The 21,079-nt window shown below is 43.7% G+C and overlaps 2 protein-coding genes and 1 long non-coding RNA gene across 5 annotated transcripts; 1 reads left to right on the top strand and 2 right to left on the bottom strand.

Annotated features, from left to right (window-relative positions):
• Nucleotides 1–25: 25 nt before the first annotated feature.
• On the top strand, nucleotides 26–19,209 carry LOC112589016 (uncharacterized). 2 transcript variants are annotated; one of them, XR_003113192.1, is made up of 3 exons: nucleotides 26–222; nucleotides 18,766–18,917; nucleotides 19,112–19,209. It is a non-coding gene; the product is annotated as an uncharacterized LOC112589016 (long non-coding RNA). The 2 variants fall into 2 exon arrangements; XR_003113191.1 differs by lacking the exon at nucleotides 26–222 and adding an exon at nucleotides 10,990–11,062.
• On the bottom strand, nucleotides 8,395–10,826 carry MSBP (membrane steroid binding protein). The gene is made up of 3 exons (XM_011148053.3): nucleotides 10,407–10,826; nucleotides 9,530–9,679; nucleotides 8,395–8,841 (listed from the first exon to the last, which is right to left on the bottom strand). Exons 1-3 carry the CDS (start codon nucleotides 10,741–10,743, stop codon nucleotides 8,672–8,674), a joined length of 657 nt encoding a protein of 218 aa, XP_011146355.1. The 5' UTR covers nucleotides 10,744–10,826; the 3' UTR covers nucleotides 8,395–8,671.
• Nucleotides 12,456–21,049, bottom strand: Oseg6 (intraflagellar transport protein Oseg6). Of its 2 annotated transcripts, none has more exons than XM_025300647.1 (20): nucleotides 20,925–21,049; nucleotides 19,025–19,404; nucleotides 18,715–18,925; nucleotides 18,510–18,622; nucleotides 18,007–18,424; nucleotides 17,716–17,946; nucleotides 17,511–17,636; nucleotides 17,140–17,437; nucleotides 16,867–17,065; nucleotides 16,684–16,781; nucleotides 16,320–16,602; nucleotides 16,001–16,229; nucleotides 15,669–15,921; nucleotides 15,258–15,568; nucleotides 15,013–15,162; nucleotides 14,728–14,824; nucleotides 14,457–14,663; nucleotides 14,076–14,362; nucleotides 13,902–13,978; nucleotides 12,456–13,835 (listed from the first exon to the last, which is right to left on the bottom strand). In XM_025300647.1, the coding sequence occupies exons 1-20, from the start codon at nucleotides 20,946–20,948 to the stop codon at nucleotides 13,709–13,711; spliced, it is 4,119 nt and encodes a 1,372-aa protein (XP_025156432.1). In that variant the 5' UTR covers nucleotides 20,949–21,049; the 3' UTR covers nucleotides 12,456–13,708. The 2 variants fall into 2 exon arrangements, with proteins under 2 accessions (XP_025156432.1, XP_011146354.1); XM_011148052.3 differs by lacking the exon at nucleotides 20,925–21,049 and adding an exon at nucleotides 19,602–19,806.
• Between the last annotated feature and the right edge of the window lie 30 nt (nucleotides 21,050–21,079).

Below are 21,079 nucleotides of genomic sequence, written 5' to 3'. Positions count from 1 at the left end.
GATCTCTACTCCTTTAGCAGCAGTCCATCCAATGAACACGACAACAGCACGACCGCCGCGGCGTGTCGCGTAGCGTAGCGTAGCGTCGTCGGGCACCCGGATCACCAGAGCGCCGCGCGACGACGGCGACAAAGACTACAGGAACGACGACGATAACGACAACAACGACGTCGACGGTGGCGAAGACGTCGTCGTCTCGACCGCGGCGGCGTATCGCACAAGGTATCACACTATTACTAGTAGTACTACTACAACGACTACGGCTACAACGACGACGACGACGACGACGACGACGACGACGACGACGACGACTCGGCGGTATCCCCCGCTGTCGCGAGACGGTGAGAGCGCGCGACGACGCTCCGACCAACTCTCGGCTCGACTCGAGACCACTCGACTGGATTCGATTCGACTCGCGCTCTCCCGCTCGCTCTCTCTCTCTCTCTATCCTTCTCGCGTGCGCGCTCTCTCTCTCTCTCTCTCTCTGTCTCTTTCTTTCTCTCTCTCTCTCTCTCTCTCGCTCTCGCTCTCTCGTGCTCTCCTCTCTCGCAAGAGAACGAGACACACACGCGTTTATAAACTCGTTCGGCGGTAAACGCACTCTCGTCCCGCAACACGACTCGCCAAACGCTCGACACCGCGGCGTACTGGCTGCGCGCACGGCGCTAGCTCGCAGCGACGATATCACAGCCGAGGGCCGCTGGCACCATCTTCTCTACCTCTCCTCTTCTCTCTCGGCTCGGCTCACACTGCGACACACGGGGCGCGCGAACGACCAGCGCGGCCGCGGGCCGCTTTCCCCGCACGCTCGCACGTAATTTACGGGCGCGAGCACGCGAACACGATCGCACGTATCGGCACAGGTGCGGCCACCGCGCCCGCCACAGAAATTCGCACGGGAAAAGCGATCGCGAAGTGTCCCGCACCGCACAAGTATCGGCTAACGTAAAATGGCGGCCGCTGTTGACGAGAACTTTTTCTACGCTTGTCAGAAAATGCCCGACTGACTCGGAGACGGTGGCTAACCGTAGATCGCGCCGCCTATTGGCCGGCCCGGTCACGTGACCGCCGCGCGCCCCGCGATTGGCTCGGTTACTGTCAAGACGTCAGCGCCACGGCTGCATTCACGTCCCTAAGACGCGAACGTCCTGGCTACACTCACGCCGCCGGTCGGGTGTCTCTTGAGATGAGAACGGCCTGGCGCCGTAGCGTCGTTCGAACATGGTCGATCGGCGACTCGACTCGACTCGACTCTACTCTCTTTCCAGCGGCGCTCCGTCCGAGGCTCACTGCGAGATTGCTGTCGCCTCTCGGTAGAGGTGGCTCGACATATGGCTCGAGGGGTCTGTGTCTCGCTTGCGTTTAGGTCCGCAGGTCTCAGTGACTGAACTACGGGAGTATCGGGATTCGTCGAGTCGCGATTAGCCGCTAATCGTCGGCTAAGAGCCAGGACCACCACGTGCGGTGTATTTAACGAGTCGCATGCGACAGCAAGGGACTGCTTCTCGAGAGGGAAGAGTAGTACTCTGTACTCGACTCGGGTTTGTTGCATCTTCGCGCGGTTCGAAGCGCACGCTTCTCACGGATCGAAACGATCCGATGTTTCCATCACGCGCGTCCATTACGTGCGCCCATGGCCGGTCTTGGACGTGTATTTTTCTCTATCTATCTATCTATCTATCTCTCTCTCTCTCCGGGAGATTGAAGTTTGCGCGACGTGAAAATTGCGTTATCGTGTCAACGAGAGACACCGTACACTCGTGTGATATACATATTCGCGTTTAATGCCGAAGTTTACTACTCGTTCTTCGCTCCTTTAGCTCGCCCGTTGCCTGTATACGGACGATCCTTAAGGTTATGTTACATGAAAATGAAAAATTTAGGTTAGGTCGACCGATATTCTCTGGAAGCTTGTGGACTCTTATCGCGCGATATTTCTCTTCTTCTTAGTTATCGATTTTAAGGAATGTCAAGATTTTTATCGCATGATATATATTGTAATCACATTTATATCATAGGGGGCGGGGGGGTATATACAATATACACGTACACACGAGATGGCGACAACAGTCGGTGATGCTCGATGCGAGATACGCTCTCACTAACGAGCAATCCTCGTATGTTGCGATTGAAGCGACGAATTTGCATTTCTGTGCGTCATTTGCCGCAGCGACGATGCAGCGATCGAGTGAAATGTTGTTGTGCACCTTCCGCGGAGCACGCAAGCTCCCCGGGAGAAATATTTCTTCCGAGAGATTCATAAACGTCGAAATGAAAAGAGAAGTCCGACGCGATTGCCTATGCTCTCGCTGATTCTCCAAGATTCTCTCGTTGATTTTCTCACCGAGTGCCGCGAGGATAAACATAACCAAGGAGACGAGGAAAGCGGAAAAGGGCAGTCCGAGACGGAAGCGAAGCTCGCGTTTGCGCGGCGGTGACGCACCATGTCGTCTTTCTTTTTGTCTCTGGCCACTTTTGCCGCCACACGTCGCGTCGTCCTCCCGAAGCTTCTTTCGCACGTGAGATACCCTCCATCGGGAGAGGATTCGGGAGACGATCAGCTCGATGAGGTCGTGCGAGAAAGAGAGGGAGAGAGAGAGAGAGAGAGAGAGAGAGAGAGAGAGAGAGAGGGAGAGAGAGAGGTCTCTAATTCGTCCTCTCGTTTCTCTCTCTCTCTTTCTCTCCTCCCCTCCTTGCGTCGGCTACGTAGGGTAAGATTTCGGGGGATGTTTCGCAGGACGAACGAGCTGATCTCTCGATTCGCAGGTCATGAGGAGCAACGGCAGCGCAGCAGGGGGAGGGGGCACGTCGCGTGGAACGCTCGTCGGAGCCGCATCTCCGAGCGATAGGTGCGAACGGCACGCGACCCGACGCACGCATCGCGCCGTGTGAACTTGTCGGTGTCTCCCTCTCGCATCGGCTCTCGCTCTCTGTCGAGGAGCGCGCGAGGAGAGCAGAAAAGAAACGGGTGAACGCGCTCCGCCGCCGGAGGAGCGACGACGAGTAGATGTTCGGCAGGTAGGGCGGCGAGGGGGGGTGATGGAGATCGGGGGCAGCGACGGTGGCGGAGAGGGACTTTGGAAATGGGACGGGAATCGGATGACGGCGTGGCAGCAGCCGCCTAGCTATCCGCCTCGGTGACAGCGGCTCTTTGTATACTTTGTAGAGGAACGCTGCTTTGCGCTGCGCCGCGCATACTGTGCTGCGTCGAGCTTGCCTTGCTTGCTTGCTTGCTTGCTTGCTCGCTCGCTTGCTCGCTCGCTCGCTTGCTCATTTGCTGGCGTTGATTCGCGACGACCTTCCGGCGCCTCGCTCGCTCTCTTTCTTTTTCTCTCTCTCTCTCTTTCCCCCTCCCTCTCTCTCGCTCTCCTCTACTCTCCTCTCCTCACCCTCTTTCTCTCTTCTCGTCTCCAGTGGGGAAAAAATCAGCGGAGACGCGTGGCTCTCGCGATCCCGTTTCTCGCGGCAGCGATGGTGGTATCGCCGCTGGTGATACCGACGCGAGAAATCTCACGAAGCGGCCAGAGAGAGAGAGAGAGAGAGAGAGAGAGAGAGAGACAAACGCGCGTGGCTCCGTCGCATCATTTTGCCGACGATCGGAAGCGATTCTCGCGCGGCGGATCGGCACGGCACTTACGGCGACGTCGAATGGAGAATTACGCGAGGGATGAGACTCGGGTCGCGACAACAGAAACGGCGGCGCGATTAAGACGGGGAAAGTAATCGCGCGAGGCGAAATCCGATGGTTGCGTTACGTAACCCCCGCGCCTCCGTCCGTCCGTCCGTCTGTTTTCGCTCGAGAAACGTCTTCGGGCGGCGCGAGCCGCTACATCGCGCACCCGATATATAGGAAAGGTGTTCTCGCTCGCGCGCCTTCGCCTCCTCGCGTCGTACGAATTCAGAGGAAAAACGTGATCGATCGAAAGCGCGCGCGCACGCGGTCGGTCGGTCGGACGGACGGTCGGTCGGACGGTCGGTTGGTCGTTTGCTCATTTGCTCATTCGTTCGTTCGTTCGTTCGTCCGTCCGCTTGCTCGCTTCGCGACTACGATTTATGTCTAGTCTCGCGTGCACGACCGCGCGCGCGGTGCATCGACCCATCTCTCTTTCGATTCGCCGCGATATTACACGTTCACGTATGTACGTATGTAAGCGGAGAGCACGTCGTAAAGCTGCGCGCGCGCGCGCATATATGTATACATATGTATCTATATACATATACATAGGGCGGCACGTGAATCGCGTCCACGCCTGCGTTTCGATCATCACGCGAGAAGGAACGGCCGCTATTTTCACGCGGGCTTCGCTGATATCGTCGTCGTCGTCGTCGTCGTCGTCGTCACCGTCGCCGCCGCCACCGCCGCCGCCGCTACTCGCCGACCTCGCTATGTACGCGATAAGCTGCGTAAAGTTTTCCGTAATCTCATCCGTCGTGATACTCGTCCCTCTTCTTCGATTCCGCGGATCGAACGCGAATGCAGAAGGAAGGAACGGGCCGCTGCCGGCCTCCTTGTTTTTTGTTTGTAAATTCTTCCGCTTATCACGCGCGCGAGTTCGGCCCGCGAGAGTTCTGGGCGTCACGATTTTTCTCCAATTATTGGCGAGTTATCGTTCTCTCGCGCGCGCCTGCACACAACACGGAGCGATAAAGAAAGAAACAGGGAGGAAAAGGGGGGAGGGAGAGAGAGAGAGACGGACGCACCGCACGCACAGCGTCGCTGCGCGCTAATCGAGTGATCGCATAATGCGGTAATTATAACGGCTCGCGGAAACAAGGTCGTCTATCGCATTCCGATAATAGTCGCATAGCCGCGCTTGAATCGTCGCCTCGCGATGAGAAAGTTGGAATCCGCCGCGATTGAGCGCCGGGTTTTTCGACCCGTCGCACGCACGTACGCACGCACGCGAAATTCGGACGTATATCGCCGTACGCCTCGGCGATTCTCATTACGTAATCTCTAATGTATAGCAGGGAGACCACCACCACCACCACCACACCCCTCTCGCTCGTCTCTCCCGCATATAGGATATTCGCAGATCGGCAGATTAATTTGGAATTGAATTGTCGCGTCGAAATCGCCCGGTGGGGTCCCAGCGCGCGCGCTCCCTTGTTATGTAAGCCATCGAAAAGACACACTTTTGTCGAAACGTCATTATCGCGAGAACGAGAGCGCGAGTGTCGTCACATCTGACAATGTCGCGTGCGATTGATAAGCGGCGATTTTCCCAGCGATCGACTTGGCGCGTCGCAGCGCGTTTTTCGCTCGTCCGAATCGAGAAGCGCTCCGAGCCGCCGTTTTCTCTCTCTCTCTCTCTCTCTCTCCCTCTCGTCTCTCCGGCCGAACCCGCCAGATTAATTAACAATTGACGACCGAGAGTTCAAGGATCTTGATACATCACACACACACACACACACACACATACACACACACATGCACACACAATCCAGATTGGAATTCGATTTTTCGATCAAGTTTCGGTATATTTTCAGAGCAAATGTTTGATTCAATCATCTTGTTATCGGGAATACAAGATCGCGTGCGAATAAAGATCTCGGCTTGCGTCTCGCAAACGCGCGGACTCTCGTCGCTCTTCCTTACTCCCCCGAGAGATCATCACATCCCTTTTCGACATATCACCACTCCCGTGTGCACGATCAATCGGGTCAACGCATGTCACTCGCAGTCGCACAATCGAGAGCCAGCGATGAACGAAATTCCATGGTCGTCCCCCGCTCGAATTCGAGCATCCTTCATGTCGACGAATATCGGCGGCCACGCGAGAAGCTTTCCAAATTACATTTTTTCTTCCTTTCAAGCTGACAACGCGCCCGACGGCCAGCAGCCGGTGACCTGATTAGTCATCATCAGCCCGGCCGATCAGAAGACAGATCGATGATGGATCGTCGTGATAACGCGACTGTATCGCGCGGAAGGGGATCGAGAATCAATGTTTATTTAACGATAGCGTACACGCAGGAGACGATTACGTGCGTGCGCGCGCGCGTAATTCTCCCGGTGGTGCGGTGTTGTTAGGCGGTTTAGAGAAGCAAGGTCGATCCTCGCTTCGTCCGGATCGGCTCCGGATCGCGCGTCGCGCGCCCCAAAAAGACCATCAGCCAGGCGAGATAAACGTCCGGCCAGCTCGTACCCGTAAATCAAAGACGCCCTCGGCCCCGCTCTTCTCATGTCCGTCTGGAGAATACTCAGGAGGCCGCCCCGCGCGCGGCCGTATCCCGCCTTGAAATATATCGGAAAACGCAACGCGAGAACGGAAAACGAGTCTCGCGTCTTGATCTTCGCAGAGGATCGACTCGCGCTACCCTCGGCGAGAAATGAAATTTCGTTCATCGTCTCGTTGTTTTTTTTTCTTTTTTCTTTTTTTTTTTTTTTACCACTCTCTCGCTCTTTCTGTCTGAACGCACTCCGCTTTGTAAGCAACTCAGACTCAAACGTCCTGAAGCATGCTGCTTTCGTCGAAGAATAGGATTTAGGCGTGTTTACAGAGATGATTCGAAGATCGGAGGAGATTCTCGCAAATCGACTGGTGAGCGCGCGAAAGCACCGCACCGGTCAAGCTGTCACCTGTCAAGCATCCGTCAACTCTCTCTATCGCTTTACTTTGTACAATGAAGACCTTAGCTCTCTTGAATCGTCGCACTCGTGAAACAAATGTGTGGATTTATCGTCATGCATTTTGCATCGAATATTCCGACGAGACAATCGAGCAACGCATGTGGAAGTCATTGACAATTTAAGGATACAGAATAAGTTTACCTGCGGCAATTAACCTGAGAGAGAGAATGTATCTTTCGCGTGTAGTCTCTCTGCGTAAATTGTTAGTCAAACTGAACTCGCACACTCTTGTCGTTCGAGATTGATACAAACAATAGTAAAATTTTATTTGCCACAATCGATACTACCTAATTGATGAATTATGATAAATTATATACACCGTTGATTAATAGGATATATGTGATATATGGTAAATCATTTTCTACCTTTTTAATGCCAACAAGGTGTGTGTAGAATATAAATTCAATTTACATTGACGAAATTTCGCATTACGCAGGGAATGCATGCAAACTCTCTTTTCTTCTCTCACGCTCGTTTGCTTACACACACGCATACACTTTTTCTCTCTCTCTCTCTCTCTCTCTCTCTCTCTCTCTCTCTCTCTCTTCCAGTGTCATGTGTGTGTATGAAAACATATATATATATATATAACATAACTATTTTTATTTATAAACTTATATACTCAAAGATATAACTATATTTACCAAACCCACATTCTATTTTATCGACGAACAAAGTCGTGTAACAGCATTTCTAATGCTGTATTATGTATTCAATAAATCAATGCGATGTAAGATATGCTGAATACGCCGAAATATGAAAACATCCGCGTACTTCACACCTGCCGTATTTTCTCACAAATGTAACAAAATTTTCACGTAATATTAAAATCTACAACAAATATTCTTCGTATGCTTAGTACTTTCGTATGTATAAAACAAACCGTTCGAGACGAACACACTACACCCAGTTCTCCCTATGTTGGTTAGATATAGCGGTTAAAACTTTCGCATGAAATGTACAATTTGTTTCCTTCGAAATGGCCCTTCTTCGCATTATCTCGGTATGAGGAATTGCAATATCTCGTCGCACATTGTTTTACGATAATTATATCATACTGGTACTGGTAATTGTATTAAAAATATAAGATAAATATGTGTAACTATATATACCGTATGCGCGCGTTTCATCCGATGATAAATCTTTCACTCCAAAGTATATCTTTGTATAATCCTCTTCGTCACGCGTCGCATGACGATCTCGGTATTGCAATTTTTCCTCTTTAAGCAATGCTTTTCCTTTTTTAATCACAAAATGACGGAATCACGTGAACGCGACAAGATACTCCTTAAAACTAAATTCCAAATGCATGTCAGAAACTTCGCGGCATCTGCTAAACACACACGCAAGGCACGTAATAGCGTGTTTCGCGCGTATGTACACAGACCAGCACAACAGCCTGAGCATTCAGTAAAAAGATTACTAGTATCTTCTAATTATGCGAATTTCTTTCTAGATGATAACCGACAGAGTTCTATCACTTTGATACAAATATATTGTTTGCATACAGAATCGTTTCTTCTACATTGAATCAATAATAAATAATAAATCAATGTTACATACAAGTAAAAAATCCTAGTAACCTAATTGCATAAAATGTTAAGGCTATTATGCCGGTGACGGTACAGCAGGGATACAGCAATCAATTCAACGAGAAATCTCTACAATGGAATATACTACAATTGTTACTTGCCACTGATTCAGCTTAGCATTCTGTAGAAAATCTTTTGTACACATGTAAAAACATATATATATTAAAAGACGTGAGTGTCCGTTCTGATTGGAAGTCGGACATTCAAATAAAGTCCTTTTACGTATTTTAATCACCCACCCCTTTGAATGCTCTTTATATACTTCAAACTTGATTAAAAGCCAGTATTTCGCCTCTCATTTGATCATCGTTATGAAGTAATAAAATAGTCGGCCGAACGCTTCCAGGAATATACTCATGAGCGACAATTTCAAAAATTTCCGTAACAACAGTGTGTGCGTGGTGTGCTTCCAAAACGGTTGCGCCTCTGATGTACGATCACGTGGTCAATCGCTCTTGGTTTTTCCCTCAGTCTCACTACGATCCGTCTTTGCCTCAGCTTCGTAATTCTCCGATTTCGTTTCTGTCTCCTGCTGGCTGCCCTCATCCTCCTCGTCTGAGTAATTTGTGGGTGCCTCGCCCGGCTTCAACAACTTTCCGACATGGTCGTATCTCTCTATAATAGAAATAAAATAGATAGACTAGAGTATGATATTTTTGACGAAATTTTTACAGCCAATAACTCTTCGATCCTTGGCGATTTTTAAGACTATACAGAATGTCATCTATTTGAACAATCCGTAATCGTGTCTCAATATTTAGTTTAACATAGTATTTAAATATTACAGTATTAAAGCATAGTATTTAATGTTGTGTCACATTCGCAGCCTGGAAAAACTGTATGTGATTGGAAAATCTTGATCTTAATTGCTGCTATTCAGTAAATTAAAGTTTATGTAGTACAATTTTAATAAACAATCTCAACTATGAATAAAATATCACGAATATCATGTTCATACGTTTAAGTATTTAAGTATTTTACTGTAGATATATTTTCTAAAAATATTGCCTTGATATACACATCTATGAAGTGAAAAACACTTAAGTATACAGTATAATTATTTCCTTATCTATTTCATGCATTTAAGTTACATATATATATATAGAAGAGTATAATAATAGACATGTAATCGGTAACCAACGCATAATATACCAACAATATACAAAAAATGATATAGAGCATCAGTTAAATATCTCTGCTTTTCTTGCACTTTATTCCGCCAACTCGCAATGTCATCAATATACTGCTGTTTTCATGAAGAATCAGAAGAATTTTTGTAGCTGATCTGTACATGTTCACTCACCCTTAAACTGTTCCTCCCATTCGTTGACCGAATTCATTTCTGCAGTGTTCAAGTCACTCAAATCGTCATATTTATCTGTCGCTGCGTCCACTGCGAACCTTGCAAGCGCCCTACTAGCATCTCGACCACCAAAGGCTTCATATGGTCCACCTGCGCAAGAAAATCATACCGCGATAATGTAACACCCGACGGACGCGTGTGGAACTTACAAGTAAATAAGATACAGCAAAGAAGCCTGTAGAATACCACTGAAGCACGCAAACCGATACGCTTTCGAGTATCATTTAACAATCAATATCTAATCAGTGCGTACGGCTGCACGATCATCCATTTGCTCGACTTTTCATTCAGCTCGAACGGCTTATCATCTCGATAAGAATAATTTGATAATCAACGAGGATTCGAGGCAGGCGACATGCCTGCCCACTAGGTATTCACCACGCATACTTAGGAACTTTTTTTTTGCCACTCATAATGTGATAAGCAGCTATCGTCACCGGCTCTGTATTACGACGCAGACGGCACAATTGGTCATGACGATCATGCGACTTTCACGATTTTATTTTCGCGCGTAGCGTAATATCATCGCAGATCATTCCTTCGGGTCGCGAGCTAATAAAAAGTGACTAATAAAATGTGACCCACAGAGAGCAGGAAAGAGATAGAGAAAGAGAACGAGAGCGAGCAAGAGGGAGGAGGGGGGGGGAGAAAGAGAATGAAGGCGAGAATGAGAGGCAGAGAGAAGGGAGGAAATGGGAGAAAAGAAATAGAATCGTGTAGCCTCGTAGAAATATCGGTTCAATTTGCGAGTAGCGGTAGCGTAAGGAATCGGCGGCAGCGACGAGAGAGAATTGATCGTCGACGTAGCGTTACTCACCAGGGCCGTAGAATTTGGAGCCTCTGGTGACGTCGTAGACGTTGCCGTTCACGGCGACCAGTATCCGGCCGTCGGGACCTTTACCGTCGTATGTGGTCAGTTCTTCGATCGTGAAATCACGTCGCAGCTTCGGCAACTTCTTCACCTCCGGCACGGGCTCCTCGGTCCTAGTTTTGTTCTTGACGATCTTGTAGACCAGAACAGCGATCACGGCCACGAGCGCGAGGTTCAGCGGGCTCCTGACGATCTCGGAGATGAAGCTCGACAGATATTGTTGTTCCTGGCTGTCCTGAGCCTGGTTAGCGGCCGAACCCGGCGAGCCGCTGTTCTCGGCCATTTTGACGAATCGACCGTTCAGTAAGCGAGAACCGTCGAGGAAGACGAGAGAGAGAGAGAGGAGAGGAGAGAGGTTACGCGAATGATATCGCGCGATCGAACGGTAGTACGTTCTTCCTTTTTTTCCTTCCTTTTTTTTCCTCTTGCTTGTCCTGTTCTTCGCAGTATACGCGCTCGCACGTACTGACAGATCCAAAGTGCGGACCGGAACGACTCGCCGGGAGGCGCGGATTAATATTGCCGACAAGGCGCCGCCGCTCGTCAGCGACTCGCGCGCGCTAGCAACGATGATCGCACCACACTACTAACGATGTATACCGGTACGTGGCGCACCAACCACACGCTTGAACGTAGGCGCGTGTGCATGTGTGCGGTATAGTACATACATATATACAGCGACAAAGTCGCATCGCGCTACATACGTGGCCGCATCGCCGAGGCGCGTCGCAGGGCCGTATCCGTTGAAATTGATGCCGGACACTTTTGGTATATCGCGCGTATGTTGAATTTCGCTCGAACAAATTTCCCTCTCGCAGGTCAGAACAACAACAAAATGTGGGATCGAAGGGAGAAAACGTGTGTGTGAGATCCGCGACGAGCTCCCATTACGTGCGAGAATATACCGTGCGGTTTTCACGGTCAAGTTTGACAAACGTGACAAATCGCAGCACCTGATTTGATAAAAGGAGAGAAAGACCTTTTGTTTTACACTTTCTGATTAATATATACAAATTATGCGTGAATAACAGTCTGATTAGAGGAGAATATATAGAGGAGCATATTCATGCTAGAATTTTGAAGTTCACGACAGGTGGTGCCTGCGTTTCTCCCTCTTCTTTTCTCTGTCTGTTATTCATTTGTATATATACAGGCAGGTGTCCATATTGGCTCATATGATTCTTGGCAGTTTACTTACGTCAATATGAATACCTGTAACTTTCTGTGTGTAATTAACAGTGATATCAGAAACTGTTTTCAATACTCACTGATCATCATCAACTACGATATTTAAATATAAAGAATTCCCATATAACATAACTTATAGATATATTGTACTACATTCGTGTTTCTTAAGATATCTTTATCAAAGCGTTTTGAAAAATGTTTACTGATTTATTTTTAATGAATTTAAATGGACAATTAACGATCAATATAATATAGTTAAAACGAGAAAAAATATTTTTTGGTGTAATTTCTCTATAATTTATATTCAAAATCGCTGCCAGAAAGTCACACACAAGCAGTATTTGTTTTATATCTTGCGATATAATATAGAGTACAAATTTTTTTGTCTTTATCGAATACCGAATTATTAACTAAAAAATACCGCTAGTGGTTCTGCTAGTTATTTATCAGTTTAGCCAAAGTTTGGCGAACACTATTCTTACGTATTTTATCGAGCATGTTGCGATTAGTTTGAAGAAAGTAGAGTTGGTTAAAACTCTATATATATATTCATAGCTCGATGTATTAACTGTTCTCCTAAGTCTTAAACATGCCGTTTCCGCTTTTTGTCCCCCTTTCTCTCTGTCGTCCTCTCTCTCTCTCTCTATCTCTCTCTCTCTCTCTCTCTCTCTCTCTCTCTCTCTCTCTCTCTCTTTCTCTCTCTCTTTGTTTCTGTTTCTCTATAGCGAAATACAGTTATTTCGTAAAAAAAGAGAAAAAAAAATTTTCTACGACTTATTTACAATATTATGAGAAAATAATTGAAAACGGCAATATTGATTCGTTTTACTCTAGAATTCTTTTATAAGTATATTGTAACAACTATGTAACGGAATTCATGATGAACACGCATTATTATGCGTGTCGATTCTTCAAAGTCATGCTGCACCGACATGTGGCGCTTAAATATATATTCCATCGAATTTGAATACAAGAACTTGAAGGTTATTCACTGGTAAAATTATGCCAGTCATGAGACAATACTGTGTTCGCATACTTTTTTGCTTCCGATATATTTAGCAGAAGAAACATATAATGCAAATGCAGTCAGGATAAAGTTTACGTAACAAAAGTTAGAAAACAGATCTAGCAAGGTAATAAAGTTAAAGTTGGTTGTCTAACTACAAGAATTTAATCACAAGTGTTATAATTTTGTTTTCTAGCGTTTTAACTGTCCATGTCTAACATTTGGCAATCAAAATTGCAAAATCGTTACTGAAAACATGTGAACAAAATATATGAATTTGCACTTGTAAAAGATTCTTAGATGCTACGTTCATATTAACAGCAAAACTATTGCAACTTCGTGTCACAGTTTAATGACAAATAGGCGACAGGAATTGACCAGATGTCATTTTTTGTTTTTGCAATATTCTGCTTTGATCATGTCGACTTTTTATCATTGATAGCAATAATTTACATTTGCCACTAAATTGCCGTCGAAATTGAACTCTACGATTGAAATTATATTCGAAGTTACGATTGGTTCTATCGATACCGATCGGTACGAGACAACTTCACACAGCAGTTTGAGTTTTCAAAAAGATTGTAAAGCGTTATACCAGAGTTGAATCATTTTATATTTTACGTTTATACCAATATCTACATTAAAGCATGGCTTGCAGAGCAAATGACACATAGATATATAACATTGATTCTTTATACATATATATATATAATATAATGAGATTATGTACCTCTTATCTTGTACTCAAATAAATTGTACTCATAATGGACGGCACCGTTTGCGTTGAGAATACTGTTGTTTTACTGCTCTCGAGTCAATCGAAATATCCCACTTACTATCACTAATATCTGAAACTATTTTACGAAGTACCATCTGTTGACATGTGGATCATATTTACTTACCTAAGGCACACAATAAACAAGGCACATTTCATGTGTGCAGTAAAAATGCGGATTTCTATACAGCTAAAGTGTTTCCTAATTTGTGTAAGTTAGACTATAAATTCGGTTTTTGTACACTAACACAAATATATTCTATTTCTAATATGTAGAAATTAGGCCTTTATAATCGTCTTTTCCTCTTGAAAGTCTAGATACGGATGGATATCAGTGACAGATGAGACAGCCTCTGACCCAACTCTCTCTGAGCACATTGGACAAATTTCTTCAGATTCAATGATCCTACATAAAAAAAAAATCATACGATAAATATGTATATTTATGTTACAATGTATGCATTATACTCACCTTAAAAATTCACTTCTAATGGCAGGGAAATCACATTGGGGACATACCGTAAAATCATCCTCCACGATATGTCGTCCCTGTAAAGAAAAAGTAACGACAGAGAAATAAGGAGATTCTGTACTTCTTTTTTTCTTTAATTCTTAAATATCCATTTGAAAGTGTTTTTATATATACCGTCGCAATACAGAAAGGTATGGTATTCTTGCATTTATCACAGGTTACTTCAGTCTCGGGAACTCTGCTCTTGCAGTACGGGCACGGAGTGAGAAGCTCATCTTCGTTCTCGACATCCTTCGCTCGTGGTGGTTTCCTCACAATTGCTTCGATCTTTTTGCTATATTTCGCGTCGACCTGTTCTCGATACTCGGGACGCATCAGCATAGCGGCAAAATTGAAAGCCGCACTCTTCAAGCCCGCTCTATGGCATTCTATTACAGTCGAAGTTAATATTGGTACGATATCTGAAAGAAAATGCGATATTTTCTATACATGTAGATACGTACAATTGAACGTTTATTAATTTATTAATTGCCTGGAAAATTCTGCCGTACTAACGTGATGGAAATTTTGATATGTTGTGTGCTACTCTTATTAGCATCCGGGCGCCTCGCAAGTGGTCACTTCTCTTCACGTGCAACCTTACCAGGATGTAAGAGTGCAAGAGCCTTAGATTAGTTTGCATTTCTAACGGTATTGTAATTTTATTTCTTTTCAACTCTTGATACATTCCAAACAGTACGTCATGAGCGTTTCTGTAATTTCCTGAAATAAAAATTCATAATTACATCGTTACTTTTGGGTTTATGATACGTGCAAAAACACATACCATTAATTTGTTCTTCATTTGCAATAATGATCGCCGTCTTAGCCGCCTCTTTGTACTGTTTCCTAGCCATGTACAAGCGGAAAAGATACTTCGGATCCTAGTAAAATATAAAAGTGTTAAAACTTCGCCTACGAGTTATACAAATGAAATAGGACTATAGGATTGTTTTTATACTTGTTTTTATAATATATTATTTAATAGGACGTGTGTTTTTATTTCTATAGAAAAAACTATCTATAGGAAACAGGTTCGAATCCATGCATTTGGGATAAAAACGATAGTAACCTTTGGTAATCCATCCCCCCCTAACAAGAAATCTATTAATTGATTAGCTAATTTATCCTCCTTAGAAGATGCGACAGTGTCTATGGCATAAGTAATCGCTCTGTCATCATCTGGCACTAGTTGAGCAGCTTTTAATAGATGCCGCAGAGCCTTAAGAAAAGAAACGTTCGTTAAGACGTTTATTAAAATATTTGTATCATGTTTATACCTAATGAAGAACGGAAGTTTAGACGCAGTACACTTACTTTCTGATACTCTTTGGCGTGGAAATAGTACTTTCCAGCTAAAAGATTGTTCTTCTGGGATTCAAAGTGCATCGCGAGGCTTTTAAAATCTTCCTTGCGAACATTAGTGTCTTCGATTGTATTTACCAAGATCTCTCCGTACAGTTCCATTTTGCCGTGCTGATTAGCCAGTTGAAAGGCTTCGTCGTGACAGTTCGATAGAATAAGGAACTTAATAGCTGCGTTGTAATCGTTCATTTTTTGAAAATATTTCGCAACCATCTTTGCACCTTCTATACTTTTCGTTTGCTGAACAACTTCAACACTGCGAGCTGTAAAGATGTATAACAACAGTCGAACATATACATACCATTTCAATACGGCTAAGGCGTTTGTGGTGAATTTTGTATGTAATGAATGTAACATATTTACCAGGATTGTTTAAATGTTCCAGATTGATTCTGATTATATTGTCATAATCTTTAGCGGTTTCATATGCTTTCGCAGCTTCCTCGTATTTACCCTCGGACTCTTTGGCCTTCGCATATTGTATGTTAATTTTTGCTGATGATATTTGCGGCAGAAGCTGACCTACTTTATGCCAATTCTTTAATTTTATGTACGCGGAGGCAGCTTTGTCGAAGTATTCAGCTCTCTCGTATAACAGCGCAGCTTCGTTAAATTGCTAAAAATACCCATGTACGTTAACAATATCGAAAGACGATCAAATTTTCTTATGAGCCTTAGAGCGTCGACGATCATACTTTCATTGATTCCAGAATCTCGGCACACTCCTTTCGCAGAAGTCTCGAACTTTCGTTATCCAGCGCTATCCCGACACCTTTTCTACTGTCACCGCATCTAATAGACATCCTCGCTATTCCTGCCAAACACTGGTTTCGGTGATGGGGATTTTGTGCTACCAAGGTAGACGAAGTGTTGTAGTCAACCAAACCACGTTCATAATTTGTTAGAGCCTTTGGATAATTCCCGCTGTATAAAAAACGGATATTTTACTTATTTAATAATTATCAATTGTATCTTTGCTATACTGCAATAGATTGTTTAATATTAAGATCTTACGTGAATTCTAATTGTTGAGCATATTCTCTGGCGATAAAAGGAATTTCATCAGGTTTCAATTTCTGTGCCAGACTTAACGCCTGTTCCCATTGCATCAAATCCCTTCTCAAGTACAAGGCCTGCACGGGTTCGGAAGACTGTAGAAAATATTTTTCAGCTTCGTTATAATCTCCCAGTAGTATACAAGCTTGACCACACAGCAACGCCAGTTCGTCTATATCCTCCATATTTTGCAACGTCCATACCATTGAGGCATCTTCTATTTGCCGATATACACGAATAGCTGTACGTGTGAATAATAAATTAAATACATTATCATTTGAACGTTGCTTGTTATGTATATGTTACGCAACATTACGCTTACCGAATTCAATATTCAAGTTCGCGATAGCGCTTCGCCCCAGTTTTAGCCAGGCGTCTTTCTCGTTTAATTTCTCACAGCTGTTCCACGCTTGTTGAAAACTAAATTATACAAAGGTGTGTGTTTAAATTCCTATGTACATGTTCGCATATTTATTTGTAAATTATTAAATTGCACAGCTCTCACCGTCTACATAGAATCTGATTGTTCAAAATCTCGTTGATCTTTTTAGACTCCACGATATTTCCCACTTCTTCGTGAGAAGCTAACGTTATTTGTATCAACTTGCTACCCGTTGTACTTAATGTCACCTCTCCCGAGTACATCAATAAAGGCACTGATTCCGATGGTAACTTTGTAGTATTTATCTTTATTATTTTGGTACCTATTGTGAAATTTTTTAGCAAATTAGATTCCTCGATAAAATAATATATAGTAAATTTACTCAGATGTTCAGACCTTCGACGAAGTATTTTACAAAAATGTACGTCACGATGCTGCTTTTATTGTATATCGCAAATATAGCACGTTCGAATATGTTCTGATCCCAAAGAATACCGTTGATGTTATCTGGGCAGTCAGGCACTACAATGGCTGCTTCGTTTATCGGATCGAATACGTAAACGTCCGACTTATTGTCGACAAAACACAATTGCGTTCCATTCGCGTCCAAATATAACTCCTTTATGCCATTGTTATGTATAAATTCAGTACACTGGTTGAACGTCTCTAAGTAAAAGTAAACGATGTGGCCCATCTACGAATTTTAGAAACTCGCGTTAATTGTTTGAATTTAACGCAAGAAATATCCTGCGGCGACGTTGACTTACGTCATTACCATAAACCAAAAAATCCGAGCAAAGGGCATGACACGTTATTCTACTGTGAGTAGAATTCGAGTCCGGAAACATCTTTGTGTCTTTTCCATCATTCGTTAACGTCTGATCAGATTTAATCTGTGCGTATAAAGTAAAAAACTAGTAGATCCATTTTACTATTCGCGTATGTTAATTCAAACCTCATCCGCGTAATTACCGTGTGCAACTGCAGCTTCCCGTCGAACAACGCCGACACGTACGTTTCGTTCAGACACATGCTGTCTATTGTGGCCAGATAATCTCTCTCGAAGTGTATCTTATCGTAATGGCTTATAGACAAATCCCAGAAGAGTGCTCTATTGTTCAATCCTACTGCTACGTGAATCGGACCCACTGCTAATATCGACGGTTCTATTATGGTATTGATTATCTGCGGACTCGGCTTATCCTAAAAGAATAATTCCTCGTAAAACAGAAGCTGTGTATCATCTCATGCGATTGGAAGTACCTTGTCTAATGTGTAAAGGTGCACAGCTACTTCCATCAGACTCGTTAATAACGCTATCCTGTTGCCGCAAACGCTAGTCAACTTTGGAATCTCTATCAAGTAGATCAAAATGTTGCCGATATAAGTGACAACCGCCAGCATCGTTCCGTCCGTCGACCATTCGATATTGCTGACTCCAGTTTCGTTGGTCACTGAGATCAACGTCTCGGTCTCCTCTAGACTCTGCAAGCTGTGCACTTTGATCGTGCTATCACCGCAAGTGGCTACCTTTCCTACCGCATGACTCAACGCGATATCCATTAGAGAGTCTCTGTGGTTCTTTACTTGGAACAATTCTTGACCCACTTCTTTTATATGTGTCGATATTGCTATGATGAATCCAGCTTCAAAACCTACTAGTATATAACCATCCCCATACCTGCAAAGTAAAAGTGCATGTGTATTGTTATTAATATAAGGAAATATGTTAGAGTTAGCAATTGTATTGTTATATGGATACTTACCATTTATAAGTTACGATTGAGCCATAACGTTTCTGAAAGGCCAATTCAATAGGATTCTCTGGATCCAGAATATTGTACAAGAATAATGTTGTCTTGCTAACAATAAGGGATACCTATATTTATAGATAAATAAAAACGAAAGAATACAGATTTTATATTAACAAATTTTTAATGTTATCAGTAATATATGTTGATGAGATCTTACTGTATTTTCACCGCCTATTCTATGGTCCATTTTCATTTCACTAAATTGCAGATGAGACGGATCACCTTGAAGACTTATTTCACGGCGTGTATCTCCTTCAATTGTGCTGATAGTTAGAACTTTATCTTCACTTGCCAAGGCAAGAAGACCATCTACTGACCATGCACCGCACACAATACGCTTCTTATGCTTCCCCAAAATAGGTATTCGTCTGTATTTCATAAGATAAAACAAATAAATGATAAACTTTGCCTTACAGCAATATTCTAATATATTTTTTGTTTTATTTTAAAAAGGAAATATATTTTACTTGGCATTTATATGATCATAAAGTATCAGATTTCCTTTTTGTGTCCCTATTGCTAACAAACAACTCTTCTTTGCCCACATCATGCAGCTCAATCCATCTCTGACACCTGCATCTATCTGGGACTTTTTTCCAGTTGTCGCATCCCATAGAATTATGCTTGACGAATTCTGTGCTATTATTGCCAGCAAATCTCCATCTGAGTCCCAACCAAAACCAGTACATAATCCAGGAATTGATATTCGTTCCTGAATATCACCTTGTCTATCAAAAATGGCAACTGTTGAATCACAACCTGTGGTAGCCAGATGGGTGCTGTTTCCAGGACGCCAAGCAATATAGATATTGCCAGTGCCATGAGGCTGGTCGAGTCGATAAAGGATCTGTCAAAAAATTAATTTGAATAAATATTCGTTTACAACAGGACAAAATCTATATAGAGATGAACTAGGCAAAACGAATGAAAACATGGATTTATCGATCAACACCGAAGACATTTTTTCCCTTTAATGTAATTAACATTGAAGTTTTTATTAATAAATTTCGTACGAAACAATGCTGTCAATGTCACATAACCTACCTTTTCAGAAGACATTGCGACGAGGGAAATTCGATTTTCAAGGGAAAATTAGTCAGTCCGCCTATTTAAATACATTTAAACATGCCTACATAGTATTGCGATACATAGTTGAAATATTGATTTATTAAGCAGTGCCGTTTGCTTGTACCGATGTACTTCGTACACCGGCCATATTGTTTACTTTTACGTTGCTCTCGCGATTACAGATGGACGACAGGTTTGTTCCTTTTGTTTGTACTTTTTACACTAGTGCAAGAAGCGCACATAAAGCCAGCGGCATACGGTACTTGTTTTCGTGCTTGATTGCTTGCTGGATGAAAATACTGCGTTCTGATTGGTACATTTCCGAAGATGGATGGAAATGCACCAATCAGAACGCAGTATTTTCATCCAGCAGGCAATCCAGCACAAAAACAAGCATCGTGTGCCGCTGGCTTTAAACAGGTGTCACACTGCACCGACACTGTGGTGCGATTCTATAACTCGTTATTGGAGTTAATGACACTTTCGTTATCGTTGCGCAGCTTTTGTGTACCGTAGAAAAGCTGCGCAACGATAACGAAAGTGTCATTAATTCCAATAACGAGTTACAGAATCGCACCACTGATATTTGTTCGTTTTCGCTGAACAAACCTTAGCAATTAGCTGTAGTTTTGCTTTTAAATTCAAAACAAGTATATAATTTAGCATTGAAAAAAGAAACAAAATGTAACTAGATCTTAATTCGGCTAAAAAGGATAATCTTACATTTTGTATCATCTACGTTCTAAAATGTGCTAACAATATTGAACATTTGCAAATCGCCTCACGTGTATACTATAGAATTTTGGTACTGACAATGTATTTCGAAACGCGTCTCTCATTGAAAAATGCTCGTTGGCGATTGAGTTCACACCCAATAAGCAAAATGTTAGCAGTCTGCCGGCAGATTGACGGCAGAAACGAGCAGAAACTGCGAGTAAATTCTATTGTATGTTTTATTTAAATGATTACAGAACGACAGATCCTGTCGTTTTTGCTGGCAAGTTGCCAAAAAAAGAAAATTCACAACGTACGCAAAATCTGCTGCTGCAGATTTTGCGCACTCGAGTGTGCTGGCTAATGCCCGTTTCTACCAACTGTGGTTAACCTAACCGGCTGGTTATTCCATTGCAATTAACCAATCGTACTTGTGTTAAATTCTGACACAACGACAATTGTAATTGGTCAGTCCCGCTGTAACAACCAATCGATCAAGTTAGCCGAGATTGGTAGAAACAGGCGATATAAATATCGCGAACGATCGGTAATATCAGAGAGTTCTCCAATTCATCTCAGACCCACCAGATAAATTACATAATTTTTCATCCAAGGCCACAGGTTACGTTATCTCGTCAGTAGTGTCAGCCGATCTTAACAGGTGCCGCCTCTTACCCTCTGGCCCACTCCTCTCTCTCTCTCTCTCTCTCTCTCTCTCTCTCTCTCTCTCTCTCTCTCTC

The sequence above is a fragment of the Harpegnathos saltator genome, unplaced genomic scaffold (assembly GCF_003227715.2).
Source record: "Harpegnathos saltator strain DR-91 unplaced genomic scaffold, Hsal_v8.6 scaffold38, whole genome shotgun sequence".
In the NCBI taxonomy this organism is placed as follows: domain Eukaryota; kingdom Metazoa; phylum Arthropoda; class Insecta; order Hymenoptera; family Formicidae; genus Harpegnathos; species Harpegnathos saltator.
Note: the sequence above shows the minus strand (reverse complement) of the source record. Positions and strands in the feature narration are given on the sequence as shown.

Excerpts from the sequence above, each read along its gene's own strand:
- MSBP (XM_011148053.3), bottom strand. The coding sequence starts at position 10,743 with ATGGCCGAGAACAGCGGCTCGCCGGGTTCGGCCGCTAACCAGGCTCAG. Across the intron at positions 9,680-10,406 it reads CTCCAAATTCTACGGCCCTG|GTGGACCATATGAAGCCTTT; the intron begins GTGAGTAACGCT and ends TTTCTTGCGCAG. Across the intron at positions 8,842-9,529 it reads ATGGGAGGAACAGTTTAAGG|AGAGATACGACCATGTCGGA; the intron begins GTGAGTGAACAT and ends TTTCTATTATAG.
- Oseg6 (XM_025300647.1), bottom strand. The coding sequence starts at position 20,948 with ATGAAAAATTATGTAATTTATCTG. Across the intron at positions 19,405-20,924 it reads AAAATTATGTAATTTATCTG|ATCCTTTATCGACTCGACCA; the intron begins GTGGGTCTGAGA and ends ATTTTTTGACAG. Across the intron at positions 16,782-16,866 it reads AATCAGATTCTATGTAGACG|TTTTCAACAAGCGTGGAACA; the intron begins GTGAGAGCTGTG and ends TGTATAATTTAG.